Source organism: Porites lutea, chromosome 5 (genome assembly GCF_958299795.1).
Source record: "Porites lutea chromosome 5, jaPorLute2.1, whole genome shotgun sequence".
NCBI classification, from domain to species: domain Eukaryota; kingdom Metazoa; phylum Cnidaria; class Anthozoa; order Scleractinia; family Poritidae; genus Porites; species Porites lutea.
Window position 1 is genome coordinate 11752986 of NC_133205.1, and position 26824 is coordinate 11779809.

The 26824-nt window shown below is 37.7% G+C and overlaps 1 protein-coding gene across 3 annotated transcripts; it reads left to right on the forward strand.

Annotated features, from left to right (window-relative positions):
* The first annotated feature begins 18 nt into the window (after positions 1-18).
* LOC140936244 (uncharacterized) lies at positions 19-16288 on the forward strand. Of its 3 annotated transcripts, none has more exons than XM_073385677.1 (9): positions 19-214; positions 303-904; positions 5523-5770; positions 9236-9470; positions 10356-10540; positions 11377-11500; positions 11905-12026; positions 12744-13892; positions 14384-16288. In XM_073385677.1, exons 2-9 carry the CDS (start codon positions 472-474, stop codon positions 14687-14689), a joined length of 2802 nt encoding a protein of 933 aa, XP_073241778.1. In that variant the 5' UTR covers positions 19-214; positions 303-471; the 3' UTR covers positions 14690-16288. The 3 variants fall into 3 exon arrangements, with proteins under 3 accessions (XP_073241778.1, XP_073241779.1, XP_073241780.1); XM_073385678.1 differs by having other exon boundaries at positions 54-87; XM_073385679.1 differs by having other exon boundaries at positions 204-219.
* Positions 16289-26824: the final 10536 nt, after the last annotated feature.

The following is a 26824-nucleotide window of genomic DNA, read 5'->3' on the forward strand; positions in this document are numbered from 1 at the left end:
CCAGTCTCTCCGTGTTTGTGTTTGACGTTTCGTCCAAAATGGCGGACGAGTTTGGGATTGAGGAATTGTTGAAAACGGGAGTAAACGGTACAATGTTATATTTTATTGGCTTCGTTTAATATTTATCGCAAATCAGTTAACTGCGTAGGAAGAAGTACGTTGACCCAAGAAAGATTGCAAATGGACATAAGCTAAGCTGATGTGAAGTGATGTGGTAAGGTAACCTTATAAGCTGACAATAATGTACCTATAATTGACTCTGTAGTTTTTTCTACATGTCTTAAACACTTCATTCATTCCAGAAAGATGATTCTGTGCTTAAAGGTGGAATTATCAAGAACTCATTCTGGTGATGCGAGATATAGATTTGCAATAACATCAAGCTAAATTAACCTCAGAATTGGATTATAATTAAGCTTATACAATGGATGCAAGTCACTTTTTTAGCATTAAGGGCAGCTGAAACTATACATGGCTTCCACGGAACATGGAGACATGCTTCAAAGTACACAAGATTCACTGCTTGAAAGCATAACGCAAATAGAGAGCAGTAATCCCATCAATAACTACGAAGAAATTTCATATTTTGAGCAGTCACAGAAATGTGGCACTTATCAAACCAACTCCAACATATCCTTTCAATATGAGAATCAGACTGGAAAGTTGACTGATGAACCATTAAGGAATTTTCTGGAACTCCCTGTAACTGATCCCCTACCGTCTGAAGCCACATGTTATGGTGGGCTACTTTTAGTCTGGGGCTGTGGAGAATTTGGTCAACATGGCCATGGGCATACTGAGGATGTACCAAGACATTATGCTCTAGAGATTCCCTTGTGGCTAGGTCATGACAGGACAGTGACAGAAGTATCTTGTGGGTCTAGTCATACAATGGTCCTCACCGGTAAGACAACAGTTGAATAATCTGACAGCTACTAACCTCACTTGAACTTTTTTCTTAAAATTATTTTCTCAGCATCTTGCTATTCTAATTGAAAAAAACTATTTGAGAATGCATTATGGTGATGTTTTTTATGACCTCAAACACCTGCAGGTCAGTCAGATTTGATTGTTATAGTTTTTTTTATATATATTATAAATAAACTTAAAACACCAACTGCACCTTTCTAAAAGTGGCTAGAATTTGCCTACAACTGTTGAATACTTGTTTATCCAGAGAATGGGTTTTACCTGCAACACAGCTATACTATTTAGATCCCTGTGTGATGAGGGTGTAAAGGTTTGTGGTGATGCAGTTTTGCTCGACTTTTGGTTCAATTTTGTAGAAATTTTTATGTTATGTTGCAGTATTGCAGTTTTACAAAACCAAGCAGTTTGTGATATTTAAAAATTTGGGGGTAATTTCAATGTGGTTTGCAGTTTTCTTATGTTATTCTGTTCGGTGTTTATACGTACTTCTGTGCAGTGTTTATACGTACTTCTGTATGGTTTTGCAGTATTTGTTCTTCCCTTATATCCCCCTCCTGTATGTTTTCCATGTTTGTCAGTTTATTAAGGTGGCTGAACACAGTTTGGCCATTTGTGAGTATATGTCCTTTGCAAAATCATGGCAAGAGAATGGTTGCAGATAACCAAGCTGAAACTTGGCAAGTGAAAAATATACTGATGAAAGATTTTTATTGGCAGGTAAAATGTGACGTTTTCGTAATCACGAAATGGCCTCCCATATCTTACAAAAGATATTTAAGCATCTAATGAGAAAACGGGACAAACGACATCTTGCAAAGATCCATGATACAAAGGTCTTAAACATGTGGTGCAGAAAAAGCTTTGATCTGCCTACTACCAGTATGTAGAAGATATTATTAATCCATGCAATAATGACAACCCTCTTGAGGCCAACAAGCATTTCTTTAGTCTACTCAACCACACAAAATCTGACAATACAGGAGTCCATCCCCTGAAAAATAACAGAACTTTGATATCTGATCCCAAGGGAAAGGCTTTGCTATTAAACACTTATTTTCAATCGGTATTTACCAGAGAGTCACCACTCAGCCTAAAGGAACATGGTCAGAAAGCAATCCTTGACAACACACAGGAAGATAGCTTCCAGTACCCCACAATGCCAGAAATCATCATTACTCGTGATGGGATCATTAGACTTCTGAAGAATTTGAAATCACGTAAGGCAGCTGGTCCAGATGACCTCGTGCCTGCTGTCTTAAAAGAGCTATCCACTGAAATTGCACCTGTGCTTCAGAAAATTTACAGCAAATCTATTCAAACCCACATCATCAGCACTGAGAACTACAGACCAATCTCGCTGACTTGCATTTGCAGCAAGATCTTAGGACATATAATAACAAGCTGCATTATGTCCCACCTAGAGGCAAAAGCACCCTTTATCCATTACAGCATGGATTCTGCGAGAACAGGTCCTGTGAGTCACAGCTTCTTGAATTCATCACAGACCTTATTGACACCCCTCAAAACGCTAAGCAAACCGACGTCATCGTGATGGACTTCTCAAAGGCCTTCGACAAGTCTGTCACAACCGGCTATTGTTGAAACTTAAGTATTACAGCATCAGAAACAATACCTTAGACTGGATTAACAACGTACTGAATAACCGGCAGCAAAGTGTGACTGTAGATGGAGAAAGTTCAGCTCCCACCCGAGTTCTTTTGGGCGTCCCACAGGGATCAGTCATTGGCCCCTCTCTCTTTCTCATTTATGTCAACTATTTACCCAATGGTATAAAATCAAAGGTCAGGCTCTTCGCAGATGATACCATCATGTATCTCACCATTAACAATAGTGACAACTGCCAGCAGCTCCAGATGACCTAACCCTTCTACAGAATAGGGAGAAGAATGGCAAATGCAATTTAATACCTCAAAGTGTGAAGTACTCCATGTCTCCCGTGCATGCACCCAGATTCCCTTCACTCGTGTATTGAACGGTGCTCCACTAACAGAGACTGCGATGCTAGATACCTTGGCACTCACATTTCAAAATATCTGAAGTGGAATAAACATATTGCTGTAATCACGGCCAAAGCAATTCGCTCCCTTGGCTTCCTGAAAAGAAATCTGAAATCTGTCATCCAGTTCATTGCGTGAGAAGGCATATATGGGCTTTGTGCGCCCCCAGCTTGGATATGGCTCTACAATCTGGGACCCCAGACTAGGTGTTGAAAACAATGGTGCCTATAGGGTGGAGATGGTTCAAAGGCATGCCTCAAGGTGGACTTAAAAGAGATACCAACACACTTCTAGTGTCACTGATATGCTAGATGACCTGGAATGGGGAACTCTGGAGCAGAGGAGAGCTGACATGCGGCTTGCACTCCTTTTCAAGATCTACAACGGACTCCTACCAGTCGATGCCAGAGAGTACCTGAGATATCCAACTCTGACGATCCCGGCACTCTCACAGCTACAGCTTTGTTCCTTTATCTACCAGTACCTCCTCTCATTGTCTCTCATTCTACCCTAGAACAATCACTCAGTGGAACTGTCTGCCTCAGTCTTTCTTTGAGAATACTAATTTACCTAAAGTTAAACAGTCCATTTCTTCATTCAATCACAGTCCTGTAAACTAGAAATGTACTTTGCATTTTTCTTTCTTTTTTTTTTTCGTAATATTTAGCTGACCCCACTTCATCAATCTTCTGCTTCAAAGGGTAGGCTTTACTGGTAAATAAATAAAATTAATAAATAACATGAATGATTGAATGCAACCTTAAAATTCCACTTTTGCTCAGTTTACATAAAATTCACTCATTAGATTTCCTATAAACTTGCATACAGCTTCCTATAACTGATCATCACCATTTGAAACTTATTTGACCAAATTTTAACAGATGGGTTTTTAGATAATCAGTTATATAATATATAATGTAATTATTAAAACTAATAAAATTAATAAATAACATTAAAACCACTTAGTGCAGACATCAATTACATTCACGCCTTTAAACAAATTGACAATTCCAGATAAGCTGTTTTCTTGCATTTTAATCACTCAACAAGCCACAAATCCATCTGTCATCAGTCTGAAAGGTACAATGACTGTGTTCTGTTATGTTCTATTTTTGTTTTTTAAGTACAGTATGTTTTGTTTATGAATGAAGGTCAAGATCTACATTAAAAAGGATGTATTTTTGTTAAAATTTGAACACTTACTCATAATCACATAATACCCCGGCCAATTAAGCATAATTTGATGCCACTTTCGATATCTCGAACTCCCAATTTCTGAAACCAATTTGCGTTTCCGCTGGAGGTTCGAGAAATCAGGATTCCACTGTATGATAAAAATAAAATAATATTCTGCCAAAAACACAACATTTTAAGGGGTAGATTTTGAGAAATCGTCTTCTGTGTACCACTGCTTTTTTTGTTGCCATGTTTGTTTGTCTAATTTAACCCATTCGCCCCTAAGCCGCCTGTAACCGCCCATGCCAATCCACGTCTTTTCTACTGCTTGTGAGATCATCAGTTTTAACGGTCAAGGGCAACTTTGTCCGCTAACACCACTAAAATGAAGCCTACTAAATGCCCAGCAAGAGAAAAAAAAATGAGGCAAGAAAAGCGAAAAAAGAGGGGAGGAGAGAAAGCAAAAAGTAAAATCTCAAAATTTTGCTTTCTGCGCCTGCCCGAACTACGCAAGCTAATATTTTGCATCTGGATCAGAAGGCCGTGAAGTGTATGACCTGTAAACGATTTTGTGGTAAGTTTTACCTCTTTATAACATGACAGTGACCAGAAAACCACTCGACTAGCTTCAAAACGTGTTTTTCAGCAAAATCTCCCTGGGAGCGAATGGGTTAAGCAAAGTACTAAGCTTTTTGAGAAAAATCCGCTTTTCAGCATAAAACAACCAAATCTGTCTATTTAATGTAAAATCAGGTGAAAAAGTCGGTAAAAAGTGATTTTTAGGTTTTTTGATTAAAACACATGCCGTCACGCGAGTTACTGTTGACCACCCACAAAACTGTGTTCAGCCACCTTTACAGCTCTGAATTGAGTTTGTAACCCCAAGTCATTAAATTGAAATTTGTTGTAAATGTACATGAAGGTCTCATACAAGTAAAAAAGATTAAAAGAATGACATCTTTACTGAAAAAAGTCCTCACTGAAATACATATAAAATTCTAAAGTGGCAGATTGTTTCACCAAAAGGTCCTCATTATCTATAGAACAATGTGACATTACATTGACATTGTGATACACTTGGACACTTAAGTATTTGCTATTTATTAAAAGACTGCATGGTGATATTCTGATAAAATTTTGCATCAACAACCTTTCTCTTGGGAAAGAATTGCACACAGAGGCATCATTAAGTACAGCCAGCATTAGTTCTTCTAGTGTACATTCTGTACTTTTATTGTTTTAATTGGACAACAAAACAACAAGTGAGTGGGTACAAAGGTATATTGATTTCTGTGACATATTAACTTGAAATTCACCTTGTCATGAATTATCCCCCCACCCATTGCCCTCCTTCAAAACAAGGTGCTACTTACTACTGCTATTGTTCTTATATATCAGATGATAATAAGGTATACAGTTGGGGCAACAGTAACAGTGGCCAGCTAGGCACAGGGGACACAGAGACATGTGCACATCCTCGCCCAGTTCACCTGGGTGTGTCTTTAGGTACCAAACTGAAGGGAATCACATGTGGAACACGACACAGCTTTGTATGGACACAAGATGGAGACTGTTTCAGTTTTGGCAATAACTACAGTGGACAATTAGGATATGATTTCCGGAAACCTGACTTCAAGGAAAATCAGGTCTTAAGTTTCTTGTTATCTAATTCCATTCTCCTAACTACTGACTCTATTATCACAACTTATATAATGCATAGAACTCACGTATGTGACCTTGGAATCTGCCTTGAAAAAATATCTATTTGGCAGGCTGTTAAGCATTAAATTTTGTTTGAAACATTCCTTTCTTTACACTTACGTCTACTAATATTAAAGTTGTTTTTAATTATGGCTTGTTATTATAACTTATTATTCCATACTATTGTATGGCTACAATAGTACGCACACTCTGATTGGCTGCTAAGTGGGCATTATTGTCTTTGTAATGACTGGGCATTACTAGCTTAAGGTGTCCAAGGCATATACAATCTGTGTTTAACTTGATAGTGGACATCCTTGTTATGGTAAACTGACAGCTGTCAAAAAGGGTAAGCGCTGACCAGTGTCACATGACTGTATCACAGGCTCAAGTATACATCTCCTTCAGATGATGTGTTTTTTTAGAGCTATCCACTAGCAAGTTACCGGTGTTGATTTTTAATTGATCACAGGCTCAGGTCCATAATGAAAAGGCGGTATGACAAATAAATTATTAATCTCGTCCATTCAGTCATATTTACAGGGAAATCTCAGACCTCAGCCTTGATGTTTTGACCTCGGTATCACTCAGTCAATACATCAAGGCCTTGGTCTGAGATTTGCCTGTAATGACCTCACTCGCGGTTAATAAGTGGTATATAATTTTATTAAATGGTCAGATGCATTAAGTCAGGAAAAAAATATTGTCGAAGTTACAAAAAAACATCAGGGTGTCCAGTTCCTATTTTTTCCTACTTTTTCCTATTTTTTGAGCATATTCCTATTTTCTCCTATTTTTAAACAAAAACCTCCTATTTTTCCTCTTTTTTAGTTAGTGAAGCCAAAATTGAAAATGGGATTATAGTTGTATTGTGTTTTAAAGTGAGCTTTATCATAAAGCAAGTAGTATGTTGAGTTTGGTGTTCTAATATTAGCAAAAATAATATTAGTTACATTACATTTGCTCTTTCCATGACCTCTATTGCCCATTAGAGTTCTGGTTCTGGTTATAATTATTGTTACTTTTTGTATAATTTTCTAGTGCACCTACATGTACATGTATTGTATGAAATGTTATAGTTCTCATGATTATTGAATAATATTGTACATAGCCCACTGAAACTGCATTGTGTAGTTCCAGAAAATATCCAGACCCCCACCACGGAGGGAATTGGAAATTCCAGGGGGGTGGGGGGGTCAGAGGCCCAGGAAATTCCAGAAGGGAGGGGGGCTGGACCATAAAATCACTTTCCCGGGGGTCAATATCATTTCGTTTTCGACCTGAGTTCGAACATTGCTTGTTACCGACCTGGTAGATCATTTTTAGGACATAAATAACTTGAAATATATCACTTAAGATTGTTTCTTTTGATCTTAACCAGGTTTCCTTTCTTCCAAAAGCGTTTTGGATGTAGTTTCAAAGGAATTAGACCGACTACAACTCGTTTTATCGCATTCTCGTATTCGGCCGCCATTATTACTCGTTACCAGTCTCCCTCAAAACATCAACGCGTGCAACACATCACGTTGCGTCAGTCGATCGATCAGTAGAGTGGGAATTTTGCCTCAAGAAGCACAAGCTATACATTGTAACCATTTTAAAATGTAGAGTTTTTATTGTCCTTTTTATTTTCCCTTAATTTTGTGGTTGAGGTGTGGCATGTTTAAGATCGAATCCTCGCTGAAATGGTGTGGATTTCACCAAACATGTATACGGCCATCGCGCATCATGTCGCATCAGTCGATCGAAAAACAGTAAATTGAACTTGGTTTCCCTTCAAGATGCAGGGGGTATTCATTGTTATCATTTCAGAGTTCAGAGTTTTTATTCTTCTCTTTGTTTTGCATTAATTTTGTGGTCGTAAGTTAGACTTGTTCTGCATTCCCCCGCGAAATGGCGTTAATTCACGAATCTATCAACATTACGCCCATGAAGACGAATAACAAATCGTAAGCTTGCCCTGATTAAGGTAAATTCACAAATATAACGGGCTTATTAACTTTCTCTGTTTCATTTAACGTAAGAGATGAGCAAAAATTGCGGATCAGGTTACTTTGTGGTGGTGTAGTGTGTTTTAATGTTGTGAGATCACTCAAATAAATGGAAACAGAAGCGTACAAGCTTCTGATGGAAACCATTGCGTACTAACCATAAATGGCCTCATTCTTCTACTTTAATAGTCTTTCTTCGTGAAAATGAACTTTTCCAGAGGGGTTGGGGGGTCTTTGTCACACTTGTGGAAATTCCGAGGGGGTGGGGGGTCATCAGTTCCCTGCAAAAATGGAAAATCCAGGGAGGTGGGGGGGTCCTAAGTGAAATTCCCTCCGTGGTGGGGGTCTGGATATTTTCTGGAACTACACATTTCAGTCTCTGAACACTTCATGATGTAATTATTTTGAAGTCTTGCTCCCTTTTCTGTTCATCTTTGAAACTGAAAAGATGATCAAGTTGCCCTTTAACAACACAGATCAGATAAATCATCCAATCAGCTTCTTGGTTAAAGAACCAATCACCAGCTGGATTCTGTATGCTACACGAAAAGAACAGACTCAAGTTTAGTTTACGGCACTAGCTCTCTTGGTGAGCTCTTGTTCTCAGCTATTCCTAAGCAACTGGCAAAGAATCCAATATTTTGGTTCCGAAACTGTTCTTGCAATCATAGCTAAGCAGAGTGTTACGTTCCTCTTAGAACTTAACCATAACACACTTACAATCTGGTACCAAACAGATCCGTGTCATTTTGCATACACCGCGGAAAGCTTGGTTTGGTATTTAAAACGATTCGGTCTTTTAACTCAATCAATCATATCCTCAACCAGCTACCGATTGTAGATTAATGGAACGAAAGCTTTCCATGGGACTTTTTAGTTCAATATCCTTTAATGACAATGGTATCGTAAGAAATTTCTATCCTAAGAAATTTCACTCCTTGAAGCTTTTCAGAGATTTGCCGCCAACTTGAAGGGAATTGTCATATGATCACCTTTGAACAACCGCGCTGGACCTGTAGTCAAGAATGTCATTCTGATTACAGCATAACTGAGCCAAAAAACTAACGTTACTGATCTTTGTCACTCCTTCTAAGTCGTGAAAGTTGGTTTGAATCCTGCAAACGTAAAGGCTAAGGACTCGTGGCCTTTATTATAGCCCTGATGGGGAGCAGGGAGGCTATCTATGTCGACGAAAGTACTATTGATTTTCCTATTTTTCCCCTGTTTTTTAATACAAATTAAATTTCCTATTTTCCTATTTTTTTGAGCAACCATGCCGCTGGACACCGTGAAACATTGATTAAATGCATATGTCTTGTGTGCTATAAGCCCTTTCAAAAACTTGCATATATAAGGCTTTTCATTTTAATATTATTAACTTATATTGATTTTACAAGTGTTTTGTTTTCACATCTGTAGCTACGACCAGTTTTTGTGGATACTCTGTTACGTCGTCCAGTATCTCAAGTTGCCTGTGGTTCACGTCATTCCATCTTTTTGTTCACAAGTGGTCAAGTGGCAGCTGTTGGTGTTAACAACAGAGGTCAGATTGGCTGTGGTGATACAGTTGATGTTGTGTGTGCTAAGACAATCCCAGAAATACCACCAGTCTCCGTGATTGCATGTGGTAACAGTCATACTCTTGCTGCTGATGGTATGTTTCTTCAACATGAATTTGTAAGAGGTTATTTTGTCATTTACAATCCTTTCTGTTTTTGCTTTTTAGGTGATGACCATTCCTTTTGTAAAGTTTAGTTCACCAACCTTGGAACCTTACTGCAGTCATTATCAAAAAATGTTTTTAAAAAAATACAAATGAAAAAGCAGCTCTGGAACCAATATTGAAAGGTTTTTTTAACTTTCAAATAAGAGATTTTATTGTTCATTTATTTTATATATCCACATGTATGTCCCCTCTACTTACTATGGTCATTTGCTACAAAAAAAAATAAAAATACAGGAGACAAAATAAATTACCAGAAAAAAATACTAGTGAGGAGACCTAAAAGGAACTAGAAAGCTAGAGGTGCTCAAATAGAACCATTACCTTACTGAAGTCACTGAAAAAGTGAAGTATTTCCAGAGAACTGTGATAATAATTCAGTCCCTGTTAAATAAAATGGGATATTTTTGGCCTTGCTGAAACAATAAGATGCAGTACCATGGTAATAGCAATAACCAAAATGAGTGATCCCTTTAGATACAAAGCTTTGTTTTTTCAAAAATGAAGGGCTGCCATTAAGAGGTGGGGACTGGGGATTTCCTCCGGCTTCTATGAACATGGTCCCCGGCTACTTTCAAAGGAAAATAGAAGAAACATAGAATCAAAAGAAACCCCTTGCTGTTTGATTGATCTTGCCTACTGGTTGTATTTACCTGGCAACTTGAAAACTTAGTGACAATCCTGAGAATGTGAACTCGACGGAACATTATCTTGGAATGACTTTTGACTTAACTCCAACATTTATAGATGATCCAACCTTTGTTTAGATGCAGTGAGTAGATGTGCGTTGTTTGTCTAATTTCTCTTTATTGGTAGTATATGGACATGTGTATGCCTGGGGTTATGGTAAAGCATGTGGATTCAAGACCGATGTCTTGTCACCATTATGTGTGTATTCATGCACAAAACATGATAAACTATTAGACATGGCTGGTGGAGACTCTCACTCATTGATTCTTCTTTCAAGTGGAACAATTTATTCCTGGGGTAATAATTTTGAGGTAATGTTGATGGAAAATGTACTAGTTATAGCACTTTATAATTTCTGCTGGACTTGAATCAAAGTAAAAAATAATATTAAATACACATCAAGAAAGAACACAGCCAGTTTTTACTTTTACTACATAAGCAAAAATTGTTGCCTCAAATCGTTTACATACATTCAAAACAAATCTCCAAATAGATCACTTCATGTTTTTTTTTCAAAACCACTGAAAAGAGCGCCTAACATTAGTAAAGTTGCCAAGTTTGAAAGTGGTATGTCTAAAGCAAGCGAAGGTGTAGCTCCAATAAGTCAGTTATGAAAATAAATTTACAGACTTGATGTATGGTGGGGAGCAAGTTGTTGCCCCCCCCACCGTTCAAACTTCCACAAATTTTGTGACTTTTTTTGTGGAGATTTATGCCTTCGTTCCTTTTCGACAAATCTCTCTCAAACTTGGTACTTTTTCCTATTTTAAGGCAGCGGTGGTGGCTGACTTTCAATACCTTTTCCATGTCAAAAGTTAAGAAAATCGGAGAAGGGTTTATTTTTAAAGTTTAGCAAATGTTGTCAGCAAAAAAAAAAAGATTTCTGCTGAGAAAAGTTTTGTAATAGTGAATTCCTTAATTGCTCTGCGCCGTTACAGCTCATTTAGTTTCTTCAAACATGATGACAGTGGTATATTGTTTGAGTTTTTGTGAGAAGAAGCAGTTTGTTTCACAAAGAACAACAATATAAATTTGTTGTGGCCATATTGAACATCAGTGTCATAACGCTGCACATTTATTATAGGGCTTTTTCGAAGAGTGTACAATAACACTGGAATCGTAACTAAATAATTGTTCATCGGTGTAGGGTCAACTTGGACAAGGAAAGTCTGTGAAGTTTGTTAGTCACCCAAGAGAATTGTGCTTCAACCTTCTTCCAGGAAAAGTTACCAATGTATCTGTTGGAGAAAACACTTGTGCTGCAGTAACTGGTAAGTTAGCAGTTACAAAAATACGGCAGCTGCGGTACAATACGTAATAATATTATTTCTTTTCAGAATCAGAAAGGTAACCACAGAAAACGATTTGATTGACACATGTGCTTGGAGCGGTAAACATTTCATGCGCAAAAGTTAGATCTTTACAAAATAATTCAAACATGGCAAATGATAGCTAACAAATCAGATTGCTTAAAACACAACGATCACTGTACTAAAGTTTTTTTTGTCCCCTGTGTCGGGATGCTTTCGGTGTCGGCCACATAAAAAATCACTGAGTGTGTATGATTATATGAAACAGGTTACTACCATCTGAGACTCTATTACCTCTGTTTGAAGAAGTCTGTAACTTAAAGCGACACTTTGTGATCACTTACAACTTATTCGTTTCATTACAGATGATGGCAAGTTATATATGTGGGGTAAAAACTCTAATAATGTGATCCGAGATGATGAAAATGGCAGGTTTTTTCAGTTTGAACCTCACCTGGTTTCTCTAGGAGTGTGGAAGGCATTGAAGGTAAGTTGTACTATTTTTTAGTCAAACAGCACTTTAGAATGCTAAATACTGGGTAGCCCTGGTCAACAGTATCCACATACGAATTCTCCAGACTGATCTCCATACATTGCTAGCTGGAAAATGTTAATGTTGATCACTCTTGGGACTTAAATGATTAAAATTATTAGTACCGAGGTTTCTTTCGAAGGAAGTATTGGAGTTTTTGTTTTTGCGGTTTAACAATCACGCTGCCAACCAGAAGCGCGTTGGTTCTTGAAACAAAAGATTCTTTTGTTTCACTCGTTACGAATTGAAATAACAGACACATCGTTTGTAAACGATGATGTCTCCTATAGGATAATATCGTTTCTTGTTTTCTGTTTTACCGTTTTTCAGTTATTCTTTCTTTGGTGAAGTTTGGCATGTTGCTCGTGAAATTTCGCACAATTTCTGCAATGTTTTGACGTCTAAATACAAAATTATTTCGAAAATCTTAAGTGGGGTTTGTGAATTTGATCCCTTTTTATCGTTGAGGTCTTCGAATTTTTTTGTTTGGATTTTCTGTGGGTTTTTGGTGTACGTTAGTCAGCCCAATGTCCCATCTCTTCCCCAAGTGCACGAGTTGCGATCAAGAGTGATTGCGGTTGTTACATGTCTACACTCACGACCTGTCCTCGATGTTATGTAAAGTGTGGATTGTGACTTTCAAATCTTGTTTTTTACGCTGCTTTAAACTAGGTGTCTTGTGGCTCTTGGCATGTTGCTTGTGTGGTATTTGCTGCTCAAAAACACCAAATAAATGAGGCTGACCAAGAAATATCTGAAACTGCTAAAATTATTGCCAACTGTGAATTGGATACCGACCTTGAATCTAGCGTATGCAGCAGCGTATGTGAGACTAATGGTAAGCAGCTCTTGGAAGAAGAAGAGTTTGCAACAGCATCTGCAAGTGATCCACCCAGGGAAGAAGGCTTTCCAATCAACTTTAACAAAGAAGAAGAAAACGTTTTCGCAAATAACTTAATTGTAGGGGAAGAAAATGAAGCAGAAGATGCATCATTGGAACCTTTTGATTCTAGCAAAGATTACTGTGTAGAAACACAACACCACAGAGAAACGGATGATAATTCAGCTGCTGAAGAGTTTAATAGTAAAGCTGATGCTGATGTTGATACTAAAACTGAGATTATTGGTGATGTTACACGTAAGACCTCCACGACTGGGGTCAACAATACAACAATAAACTTAAGCTTTGAAGAAAAACCTACGAACCTCTTAAAGGAAAGAACGCATTCTGATACAAGTAAAGAAATCAAAGAAAAATCTGTAGTTCTTTTAAAGCAAAGGACGTATTCTGATACAAATGAAGAAATTAAAAAAAAACCTGTGGTTCATTCAGAGGATAGAAATTACTCTGGTAGAAATGAAGGAATCAGTGAAGAAAAACCAAGTGTTATTGATACCTTGCTTAAAGCTGTAGAGGATGACACAGAAAGACCAGCTTTTATCGACAAAATTCCTAGGGAGAACTCTGGAGATGAACCGGGCCCATCTAAAGAACAAAAACGTCCAAATGTTAACCTGAATCAACTAGCTAACAAGCAAGAACATTGTGTTCCTAAAGAAGAAAAAGTCGCTATTGAACGACAACCAAATGCTGGTCTGTTTACTAGAACGAGAGCTTTGTCCGAGCAAGCTAGCAATAAAGGCTATCTTGGTGGATCTCTTGACAGTATAACAGTCTTAAATCAACAAGACAGTAAAGGAAGAGCTTCCAGGTCTAGTCGTGTTTCGTACAGCCCTCCCGCTAACCCACGCAACTCAGTAGGACATTTAACCAGAGAGAAAAGAGCTCCCAGAATGTTACGTCAGGCATCATTTGATATGGTATGTCACGTTCCTATCTTATCACCAATGTGATCCCCACTAAAAGAACATGTAAACATGAGAAAGGAAGAAAGGGAGCGAGCGAGCGAGCAAGCACGCACGTGCATGCCCGCATATGGTGGGCCTAGCCGAATTAACTTGAATAACAAAAATACAGCCAGAAGGTAGCCTATTTGTCGTGTGCTGGAACCTGACCCACTCTCTCAGGATGCCGACATGGAATTTCCTTTGAGGCCTCTGTACTCATTCGTTGAAAAGATAATTTTCATTTTTTGTTGTGCAATCAATGGATTGACTCTTATTTTCCCTGAAATAACAATATAAACGTTTTTTGTAGATGTTGCCGTTATTATCACCGAAAACATGACATAGTGTCTCAAAAGAATATTCCATGACACCAAGAACCAGACAGTCTAGTCAGATTTCCCTATCGCATGAACCACTTTTATTGTAACTTATATTTAGGTACGTACTCTCTTATCTTCACATAGGAATACCAGTTACCTAACCAGCCTGTGCACACTGTGGATATTGGTATGTCACCCTCTGTCCTTCGTCAAGGATATCCTTCCATGAACAGAACTCAATCTAGTCCTACTCTGTATTCATCAAATTTGATCAGAAGTCCACTTAGTACCCGAAAGAAAAGCTCGCAGGGGAATAAGGTTCCTAGGCCTCCTAAAGATTCTACTGGCACTGATGACAGTCTCCCACCCAGGCCCCAAGCTCGTGGTATAAGACGATCCCTTGAATTCAACCCAATGTTTTCATCCGGGACATCTTGGAGGAAGAGGTAGTGATACTTGGCTCTAAATGGTCGAATACTGCGATCAGAAATAAATTTGTTTGTTAAGCTGAATTATTTTGATAGGGAAGTGGTCCGTATTCGATACTAAAGTGTAGTTTTTACAAGAAGATTTTGTAAGGTATCTAGAAGAGGAGTTGCTATTTGGGACGTGGATAGGGTTTGCTGGACAAATATGGCTCCGGGTTATGGCTGAGTTCCTGGTAGAAGGAGATTTGCAGTCAGGCGGCTTTATTGTGAAAAAGCACCTGTTTCTGATTTGAAGTTGCTTTTTGCTTAACATGGTAAGAGAAAGTTCGATGTGGCAAAATGTTATCACTGGTACTTACAGCCTAACTTGAGCGGGGTCTTACAGCCTCTTTCTTTCATCTCAGTCACTAGTAGTATCCAATGGTTTCGTATTGACTTTACGGAGTTTAAAAAAGTACTGTAACTTTTGTTGGCTGACGTGTAGCTAACTATATTCTTAAGAACACCAATATAGTAAAATTTGTGGTAAGGTTCACTCAATATACTTATTGGAAGGTATGGAAACCTTGTACTATTTTGCTCAGCTTAGCTCTTTAGGTGATGTATGACCTATGACCACGGGAGTCCTTTTTGGTTTGCGTGTGTCTCCACCTGGAGACGATGTCAATGGCTATTTTCGCAAGAAAATACATAAATTATAATTTGAAAAATTTTAGTAAGTTTCAACACTTGTGTGGACACAGGCCTCAGCTTTTTGTGCCTGTGAGCCAATTGAATTCGCACCTCGCCTTATCTGAAGATAGTTTCATTTTATGTACCAGGATACTAACAAGAACATATCGCGTGAAATAATGTGTATTATACCACTACATGATAAATTTCTGCAATTTGATTGCCTTAGAGCAGTGGTATTTCAGCTTAATTTGAAATAACTACATGTGAAAATTACAAACCTTTTGCGGGTAGTGGTATAAAGAAATAATAGCATGATTTGTACGTGTTATTTGGCAAAAATACCGCTCGTGATATTTCAAAATTGTCTCAAATTTCACTCGCCTAACGGCTCGTGAAATTACGCATAACAATTTCGAAATATCACTCGTGGTATTTATGCCAAATATCACTACAAATCATGCTATTACCTATACTTACTATACTTTCAAATTACAGACTAGCCATTTCTCATTATCGTCGGATTTACTAGCTCCGGCCCCATGCATACGTTCTCATGGCTTCGTCACCGTTCCTTCCCCACGAACGCGGCCCGCTGAAAAGAGCAGCGACATTCGTTCTGGGTTTACGGACCAATCAGAGCCAGTTTTCTAACCAGGATCACCAGACATTCGTGGCGAAGGAAAGCGTGACGAAGCCCTAAAAATGTGTGCGTTGGGGGCAACGAATTTACAAATCGAGCCACGGCGTGTTATGAATGGTCTGTTATTTATTTTTTCACAGGATCAGTTATTTAATATCTCTTTTTACTTGAGACCAAAAAGCCGGGGCTAGTTTTTTAATAATTCAGCAAGATTTTTATACTTTTGTGGCAAGTGTTTCTATGCTGGGTACAATAGGAACATTAAAAAAACAGTTGTAAAAAATATTAATAGTAATGTTCTTGCATAAAAAACGGTTCTGGTAGAAAAAGCGTCATTTTTACTTAAAAAAGCTGTTTTTTTACAAATTGAGCAGTTGTAAAAAAGACTGCTTTTTTACAGAAATATATTTTTGTTAAAAAGCTGCTTTTTTTATGTAAAAAGCCTGCTTTTTTACAAAAGTAAAGTTGTAAAAAAAGCCAGCTTTTTTACAGAAATATATTTTTTGTAAAAAAGCTGCTTTTTTATGTAAAAATCCTGCTTTTTTACAAATTGAGCGGTTGTAAAAAAGACTGCTTTTTTACAGAAATATATTTTTGTAAAAAAGCGGCTTTTTTATGTAAAAAAGCTGGTTTTTTACAAATTATATTTTTGGAAAAAAGCTGCCTTTTTATGTAAAAATCCTACTTATTTACACATATAAATTTTCGTGAAAAAAAGAGCTTCATGCTCTTCCTTTAGACCATTTGACAAACCCATTTATCGAAGACAGGCTGTTTTCTAGAGCATGGTTCGAACTTTATTGAACTGTAGTTTTCGTGCGCTTCTCAAACTATACGTTATAAGATATCCGGGTAGTCATGTTCACGTTCTCGTTCCCGTGTCCCCTTTATTGTGGGGCTTTTAAATTCCTTTGTTAACTCGCTGAAAGCGTTAAAAATTTACGTTCTTTTTATTATTTTTATTATTTCTTCTTGTTTCCCTTGTCATTCAATTTTCCAGGACCTTCTAATTGTTAAATGCGAAGAAGGAACAGGCAGTAATTTCATTTGTTATGCTTATCGGCCGAAGTCACACACGGCAGTAACTGCATATTAGGCAATAATACAATAGCTAGGTTATTCACCGTCTTATTTATAAGCAATGCCTGTCACCATCTCTTGCAGCAACCAAAGCCTTCTATTCTCTCCTTTATTGCTACTTTTGTTCAAGCCGAAAACTGTACAGAATATTGCTCCGTATTAATTATCTATTTTTCCCAAGGTTATCAGCTGCAATAATCGGTTTAACTGTCAACAAAACACTTGGCTATAATTCTTTGATGCTCTTAGCAGTGGACAAATAAATTATAACTCCTTTTCTAGCATAAAATCTTCAGCAAGAATCAACGACAGCAATTGTTAGGCAATTTCCTGTATTATGTTACGCTAGACTTCTATCACGGGATTCATGCTATGTTGAAATCCACGTTAAACTCCATGTTGATGCAGTGTCATGTCTGCGTTACAACTTTAAGCTTTCAGCATGATGTAGGAACATGTTCAGTCGTCTAATCAAGCAAAAGGAAACGCTGGCCTACAAATGCACATACACTTTCTTGTTAGACCATTTGACACACACAGCAACTTGTGAGGCCATAAAAACAGCAGCCGATTTATTTATAAGAATGACGGACTATAAAGGCGGTCTGTAAGGTACGGCAATGCGTGTTTTATTTTAGAGATCCAGAAATAAGCCAGAAAGCACTTGTAAAGGCTAAACAACTTTAATATGAACACAAGCTGAATTCGCCAGCAACATTTAGAGTATGACCGTTTTTTTACAAAATATATTTTTGTAAAAAAGCTGTCCTTTTACAAATATATATACAGTATTAAAAAAAACAGCTTTCTTACCGTACCATTTTTTTACTCAACAGTAATGATAATAAAACTGTCAAGGAGTGTCAGCCTGATTTATACACGCTGTCTATATTTTTTGTTAATTCAATCGAACGACGCTTTACGGACACCCGCTAGGATAATAATCGGCCCCTACAACCACTTTTAAGTATTAAAATACGGGTAGCCCTAACCTGAGATCAGGCTCTATTTTCGTTTCGCTTTGTAAATAACATTCTGGCGGGCATGGCGAAACGAGAAGAAACGGTAGCCGTTAGAGAGAATGTATGAGAACCGCTCAAATTGGGCCTGATCTCAGGTTAGGGTAGCGCACGTGGCAGGCGTTAGAAGGCGTCACAGGGGGGAGGAAGGGAGGGAATATGGAGAGGGGATTGGAGAAAGAAGAATATAGGAACGGCACTCCCTCTCCCTTTTCCTTTTCGCGCTTTTTCCTTTTTCCCTCCGCCTCGTCCCACGTCGGTCGCGATCACTATTTGGGGTTAATTGAGTTAATTATTAACGAAAGCGCTCATTCCCACCACCTCCCTCTCGCGCTTCTCGTTTGTCTCCAGCTCTCGCGTGTCGTTTCTCGCTTTCTTAGTGCTCCCCACTGAGCCTTGGGAAATCCTGTGGAGGAGGCAGGGGAAAGGATGCTACTGTCCACAGCGCTAACCACTCAAAGTGCATATGGTTCTTGTTAGTCGTCAATCAAAAAATCCATTATAACGCCTTCAACGCAAATTGCTGTCACACGTTAATTGATAGCCCGCGTATAGTAGCAAGCGTTTCTGTGCCGTTTCGGAGCAAAGAAAGACCGAGGAACGGGATTTTCGGTTTTGGCCGCACGAAAAATGGGACGAAAGCCAAAAAATGAAAAGGGAGGCAGTGGGAGAAGAACTGTATACAAGTAAATGTGCAAGTGTGCGTAAACTAAAGTCGTAATGTTTCGTACTACTTTCTTACATAACTAGCCCATACAGTACCGGGTAATGCACACTGTATAAATGAGCGACTTCATAGTTTACGTTCTTGTAGACTAAGCTACGGAAAAATGGATATTTTGTACGCTATAGACTTCAAGTTTGTTGATGTTTATGTTTTGTTTAATCTTTTTTGATATTTTGCTCCAATAAAGTGTGTATTTTTGACTTAATTTATACGGGCACTTTCCGACCAAACTTTCCATGGTCTCTTCGGTGTCCGTATTAACGGGCTTGCACTGTATAACATAAAATTAATGATAATCAAACTTCCTTTGTAAATCAAAATAACAATTTATGTAACAATAACAATCCATGGGTGAAAAAGGAGACGTGGACCAATTTTTCCTCGGAATTCCTAACGTCAACTGGTTCACCGAATACCGAACGCGTACGATTACAAAGAAATGTTATGGACTGAGAGCAACTTCTCCATTTCGAGTGGCAGGCAAACGCGCGAGTGAGTGGCGAAGCCGCGAATGGCGGAGGAAACGAAGAGCTCTCACTTTCTTTCCCCGCACCTAACTCCCTCTCGTTTCGTCTCGTTTCGCTTGCCACTCGCGCGTGACTTCTCTCGGAGAGCTTGCTTGCAAGCTGTTACGGTTTCATTTTTGTGAGAGATGGTTGCATTGTCATAATAATGGTTCATTCAATTGTTCCAAGCGTACCCATACCCCTAAAAGGATTTTTTAAGTGCTGACATCTCCTTTGGCTCTCGACATCTGAGCAAGTGCGGACAAAGTTGCACAAACTCTCGTCTTTGGCCAAACCCGTCAATTCCAATCACTTTTGCGAGATTTAACTCCAATTATCGGAAGAAATCGATCTGTTTCTAGGTGAAAAAACAACAACAACCTTCTTCCAAACTGAAAAGACATAAGTATCCCGGTCTTGTTTTAAAATGTTGAAAATGCTTCGCCCTAATTTCGTAAAATAAACACCGTCACACTGACAATTATCTCATGGGAGATTTCAATATAGACTTTCTAAAATATGAAAACTGTAAATACAGCCAGACACTGCCTCAGTGTATGCAAAGTTTTTCTATGCTTCCTACAATAGACCTTGTCACGGTTTTCGACGCCATCTTGACGAGTAGGCAAACGCTCGAGAAATTACAGTGTTTGTATGAGAATCTAATGTCGAATAATTTCCGTAGAACGGCTGTTCTGAAAAAAAATGAATTGTAAACTAAAGCTTCACTCCTAAGGATTCTACTGAAAAAAAATTGAGCGCTAAAAGACCTAGAAACACTTTTTAAAATTTTCTGTACATTTGTCTGTAAGAAAGTCCCGGGAAAAATTACAGGCAAATATATGGAAAATCTTAAGCAAGCCTCTGGAAAAATTTAAGCACAGCAGCCGTTTTAGGGAAATTATTCGACATTAGATTCTCATACAAACAAACACTGTAATTTCTCACACGTTTGCCTACTCGTCAAGATGGCGTCGAAAACCGTGACAAGGTCTATTAATAAACCAACATGAGTGTATGGGTCCTCAGCGACTTTAATTGACAATATCTTCACAAATGACCTGGCGAATAATATTTCTAGTGGCAATATCGTCACCGATACAACCGATCATTTTTCGCAAGTCTGCATTGTCAATGTAAACAAGCAAAATTTACCACATACAAAAAAGACTAAATTTAGGGATTATTCCAGCTTTGATGCTAATAAATTCATGAATGACCTAAGTGCAATTAATTGGGAAGAGGTTTCTGGTGGCCGAAATATAAAATATACAGAAATATTAGGGACCGGTCATTATTTACGTGGGGGGGTGAGGAGGAAAAATCATGGGGTGGGCCAGGCCTACTTTTTTTAGAGAAAAGGGGTGGGCCAAAAGAGAATTTCACGATGATTGGGGGTGGGTCATTGTGTGTTTTGTAAAGAATCACACTCACTACAATTCATGTGGAAGATCTAAGTAAATTCTAATGCAATGCTAGACATAAAATATAACACAAGTGGATGTCACATGTAGCAATCCAACCTAAGTATGGAGAATCAAAGATGTGGGCACTAAATATCAATAGATAACAGGAGCCCATAAGCCCATGGGCTCCTGTAAATAAACATGAGCCCTATTGAGAAGGCTTGCATGCTTCCTTTTCTTAATATAACTGTCGCAGTGGCCGCAGAGTAGGACACTGGTCCACAAGATATGCTGATTTCGTTCAGTGAACAGGAACTCCTTATAGAGGTATAGATTGAAGGGGGTTGGGGGTGGGTCACCTCTCATATAAAGTTATATGGGTTGGGTCAAGAATTAACTAATGGGCTTAAAGGGGTGGGTCACGTTTTTTCTTTCATGCTAAAACAAAAAAAATCCCCCCCCCCCCTCAACCCCCCACATAAATAATGACCGGTCCCTAAGTTAATTGCGACGAGAACAAGTCGTTCTCTCACCTTTATAAAACCATAAATCTTGTAGTTAATAAACATGCACCGCTCAGGGATGCTTCAGTGAGAAAACTAAAAATGTTAACTAAACCTTGGCTAACTGCTGGACTAAAGAAAATCTATAAAAGTGAAGAATAAATTGTTCTTTGAATCAAACTAACAACCCTTATTCGATTGAGTAAACAACGTCACTACCAAAGGTTTTTCGACTCTAACATAAAAAATACACGATCGACATGGAAAAGTATTAACGAAATATTGGGAAATGCGAAGAAAAGGAAAAAATCGAAAAGAATTAACTTCATTCGTTCTAACGGGCATGGCGTTTTATCAGATGATCCTAAAACGATTGGTAACACACTCTCAAATACTTCTCATCAATAGGGCATCAACTTGCAACCGATATTCCTGAAGTTAACACTACTTTTTCTGATTATCTTGATCTGGGGCTTAATTCTACCCCTGTTAAACTGTTAAAACTTGCTAAATCAGTCATATCCATACCATTAACCGAAATTACTAACTGGGGTTTACCCTGCAAAACTTAAATATGCAAAAGTAATTCCAGTGTATGAGGGTGAAGACGAGACGTTACCTGAAAACTATCGGCCAATTCCTTTGTTATCAATTTATAATCGTTTATTTGAGAAACTTTTATATCGTAGTCTGATAACGTTTATCGACAAGAATGATATTGTTTATGATTTACAATATGGCTTTCGCAATAAAAATAGTACCCAGCACGCGATTCTTGATACTGTGAACACCATACATTCTAATATGGACAATAGAAAGTACTCACGTGGAATTTTTATAGATCTTAAGAAAACAGTTGATACTGTTAACCATGAGATTCTTTTGACAAAACTTGAACACTATGGAATAAGAGGAGTTTTAAATTCTTGGTTTAGATCATATCTTTCAGATCGCCGACAGTCGATTGAAATAGACAAATGCATATCTGAAACTGAAACGATCGTATGTGGAGTGAACAGGCTCTGTACTTGGACCCTTGCTATTTTTGTTATATATTAATGACATCCATAAATCTTCCAAGGAATTTACTTTTTATCTGTTCGCAGACGATACAAGTCTAACCTATGCAAATGACAACTTACGTACTCTTGAACTAACTGTCAGCAATGAGCTTGAGAAAGTAAGTGAATGGCTTAATGCTAACCAGGAGCTGATTACAGTTTTATTCAATAAAAAAGGGATTGCATGGTCTCTGGGTTTAGAAAATTAAATCAAACCAGGCTCCTGTGCTAACAAACAAACGCTCAAAGTCAAAAAGTCTAATTATGTCATTTTTCGTCCGCGCCAAAAAAGAATACCTTTCGTTCCCCAAATTAAGATTTTTAATCCAACTTTAAATGAGTCTTAAATACTCGAGTAATTCTAGAGATGAAGGCCCCTTTGTTAAATATTTGGGTATAATGATTGATTCTGAACTATCGTGGAAGCATCATATTGACTTTATCTGTCACAAAATTAGTAGATCGGTTGGAATAATTGCTAAAATGAGGCATTACATTCCACGGCATCCTCTTTTGATTTTATATCATGCACTTACTGCTCCTTATTTAAATTATGGTATCTGTGCATTGGGCAACTGTCCACAGACCTACCTCAATAAGATACTTGTTCTGCAAAAACGTGCACTGCGTTTGATTTATTTTTCTAAACCCAGAGACCATGCAATCCCTTTTTTATTGAATCAAACTGCTTTCCTTTGCAGTCTTTGTTCTTTTAACAGTTAAGCCGTTTAATGTATGACGTTCATGCTAAGACAGCTCCTAAAAGTCTTCTCGATAAGTTTTGGAAAATCAATACAAAACATCATTATACTATACAAGAATGTTTCTCTGTCAAATTCTCGAGAACTGAAAAAATGAAAAAATCTTTACTAGAATTGGTGTGTCTATTTGGAATTCTATTCCACTTTCTGTTAAGAGTCTCAGCATATCTATATTTCGTAAAAAATTAAATCACTACTGACGATAGGCAATGAAGATAATTATTTGAATGTTAATTATTTAATAGAATATATTGTGACGTTAACCTGATGTGTTGTATATACCTCAAGTTGTAATTTTATTCTTTTTCAAATAAAAAAATCCCCTGTACTTGAATTTGTATGTAAGGTATTTCTTTCTATATGTTTTTGTATTTCTTTTCTTTTCTTTTTTCTTATGTAATTTAATAACGTCTTTGTTTGAAGTCTTGTCCTGCCTAGATTAGCATTATAACTATTATAGCTCTTTGCAGGACATAAAGTATTGTAAACTTTATATTTCTTTAAATAAATACATTGTTGTTGTTGTTGTTGTTGTTGTTGTTGTAACACTTACGAGATCTCCATAACTTTTGCAAAAAGAGAAGTTCCTTAAGATTAAATGAGGTTACTGGTGGTGAGTAACAATACAAACGGAGGAAAAAGAGTTCTCTATACTACTCGTTTTTTTTTTCAAAAGAGCATAACAGTGTCGTGTACTGATTAAAGATGTGCAGTTAAAGATGTGTAAGGCATGGGTCAATTACGTTGAGCATGAAATTGGCTAAATGTTTCTGTTTGATGTTAGGGTGGAATAGGTAAACTCAACAAAGACACTGAAACGTCTTTGTGCATTATTTTTTAACTTTAAATTCATCATAAAACAGTTCAAAAACAGCGACAATTTATAGACACATTGAATTCCGCACTACGGATCGTACTTGTCTAAGCGTGGAGATTAACTTTGCAAGACATTAACACGACACCGATAGAACCCAAAACAGAGCAGGGTTGTAGCCGTCGAGGTGATTTTACACAACAGGACGACAGAAAGAAGAGGACGGCAAAACGCGTGTGTGTGACAAACGTGACAGGGCAAGGCATGTCCCGATTGCGCTTGAAAATGCGCCAAAAAGTGCTCAAATAGTGCTTAAAATTTTTGAAAGCGCTTGAAATGTCGAAACAGTGCTCGAAAGTTGTTCGTAGTTTTTAATTATTTCCTAGCAGATGTTCATAAGTATTCTTAGTTTTATCAAAGCTTTAACCCTCGATTTTCTAATAGGTGACCAAACTAGAGGTGAAACACCAATGGTTGTTTTTTTAGTTTTTTTTTTGTAATGTCGACTGTTCCCACAGCCTGCGCCCAGACGAAATTAAACTCTGGTTAACTCCTAATCAGAGTTTAGTTATCGTCTGCACGTAGGCTACTGTTCCCACGGCTAAAAGGATAATTGTGCATTTTCATGACAACAGTCAGGCGACAAGGTGGAATCATTCAAATTCATGATAATAGAATTATTCGGCGGCTTACTGAAAACGTTTCGAAGTCAAAATATTTAGATGTATATTAACGATTAAGTTTCCAGCATTTTTGATCCTGTATTTAGTCTGATGAACTGATTATGCAATTTTAAAGAATAATTTTCAACTTTTCTTATTTATTTTTGCTGATCACATTATGGTAAAACAAACGAGCCAAAGCCTGGACAAATTCAATATATTTATTGGTAGCTCTTGTAAATGAATCGGAAGAACAGCGTTTTTGATATAAAGAATATGCACAGGCCGGTTCATGCAATTAAGTAATTTGCCGTTATTTAGCCCTTCTATGAATGGCTCATGTGATCTGTATCTCACGTGGATTTTTTTTTTTGGAGTTTATTGAACACTCTTGTGTCTAGATTGATTCCTATGACTGAATTAGTTGACCAATCCAGGAAATAAAACTATTTCAAGGAGCGGGTGAGGTGGGGGGGGCTCATAATTTTTTGGGCCAATGGTTTGGGGAGGGCAAAAGGAGGATAAATCATATATCCCATAATGCAAAGCTTCCAACTATATTATCAAGTTGGCGAGAACACGTAATCCCTTCATTTCGAATGGACACTCGATAGCTGAGATTTTTTGGGCCCGAATTTGAGAAGGGGCCAAAATTTTTGGGTCATCATTTTCCATATTTTACCGGCCCTCCCCCGCTAGTAATTAATCACCATTCCCTTAGTAAAAGAGAACAACTCGCACTCATTCTCCCTCACCTCTGCATACACGTACGACTTCCCCTCTCCCCACTGTAAAAACCGTTTTATACGAAGTAAGTTAAAAACTCGAGTCTAGAGTAATATTGTCAAACACCGTGGTCAAGTTGTTTTTGCCATTGATCTTCGAAGTAAAAATACCGTGCCGAGTAGGGGATGACCATTTTAGCTCGAGAGCGTATGTACTTCTTTGAAAAAGTAAAAAGACGATGAAACAGTTAATCTAAATGCAATCACAAGCAAAAGAAAAGTACATGTAGACATGCGTGACACAGGTATATTGATAAGCACAAGCAACAAATAAATGGCGCTCGCAGCAAAAGTTCTCCTTTTTTTCAGAATTCCTTGGCACCAACGTAAACAGTGCTAAAATTTTATGAAATTGTGCAACAAGTATAGTCTCGAGTCAAACCTTAAACCATATGGTGAGGTTGACGAAACAAAATGTTCAAATTCATGTATTACTCAAGCTAATAACGTTTTAAAAATGATAGTGATCTACACCACTGTTTTCAAGCAGTAAGCCGTCAAAGAGCCTGGTATAATGATTATAAGATTAGTCCGGCGCCGCTTAAAGTTCTTTTTCTGCTATAGCCTTAAACATGTTCTTTCTGAGACAGAACGTTAGGTCATTTTCGCGATGGCATCAATCGTTTGACTGCGACAACCAGAACTAAATTCTTCTTCGCTTTTTTATGATTAAATTGATCAATCCCGCTGACGATTATAAGGTGGCTCTATGGGGTTTTTCAGGGTCAATACCTCCCAAGGCTCCCAAGTTTGAGCATAAAATACGTCGCCATCAACAAGGATTTGCAAAATTACCACTACAGCTGTATTAGATAAAGATGAAAATTTTGCAGCGGTTTGGATGACCCACAAGACATTACGAACTCTTTAGTGTGCACTAGTAAGATCAAATTTAGAATACTGCTTCTCGATATGGTCCCCTCATACCAAAAAGAATATTGAAAAGCTGGAGAAAGTAAAGAGAAGGGCACCTAAATTTATCCTTAAGACTGAAGACTGCTATGCTGGCCGCTAAAAGAAATTAAATTTGCTATCACTTGAAAATCGACGTTTGTCAGCGGATGTTACTTTTTATATAAGGCTCTCCATAGTATAATTGACATTGATGTCCAACCTTATGTGGATTTTTATATGGAAACTAAACACTATTCTTTTACACATTATGATGATTCAGCTCTTAGGAAGAGATATACAAGAACGAACATCCTAAAATACAGTCATTTCCATAGGGTTGTTGACACATGGAACTCCCTGCCAGAACACGTCCGTAGGACTACAAGTGTAAATTCTTTTTGAGCAGGAGATAAGAAATTTTTTATGGATTAGAACAGTCTTTAATTATTTTGTGTGCAAGGTTAATCTATTCCTACTATTGTTCTATTAGTATTATTTATTGATAATTTACTGATGAATATTTGTAACATTTTTAGAGTCAAATTGTAGCTATTAAATGAGTCGTTTTTTAAGAATAGTTTATTATTAGTGGAGAAAAGGTTTAACAAGGAGTCGAGGACTCTA

Excerpts from the sequence above, each read along its gene's own strand:
- LOC140936244 (XM_073385677.1), top strand. The coding sequence starts at position 472 with ATGGCTTCCACGGAACATGGAGACATGCTTCAAAGTACACAAGATTCA. Across the intron at positions 9,471-10,355 it reads TCATACTCTTGCTGCTGATG|TATATGGACATGTGTATGCC; the intron begins GTATGTTTCTTC and ends CTTTATTGGTAG. Across the intron at positions 13,893-14,383 it reads GTCAGGCATCATTTGATATG|GAATACCAGTTACCTAACCA; the intron begins GTATGTCACGTT and ends ATCTTCACATAG.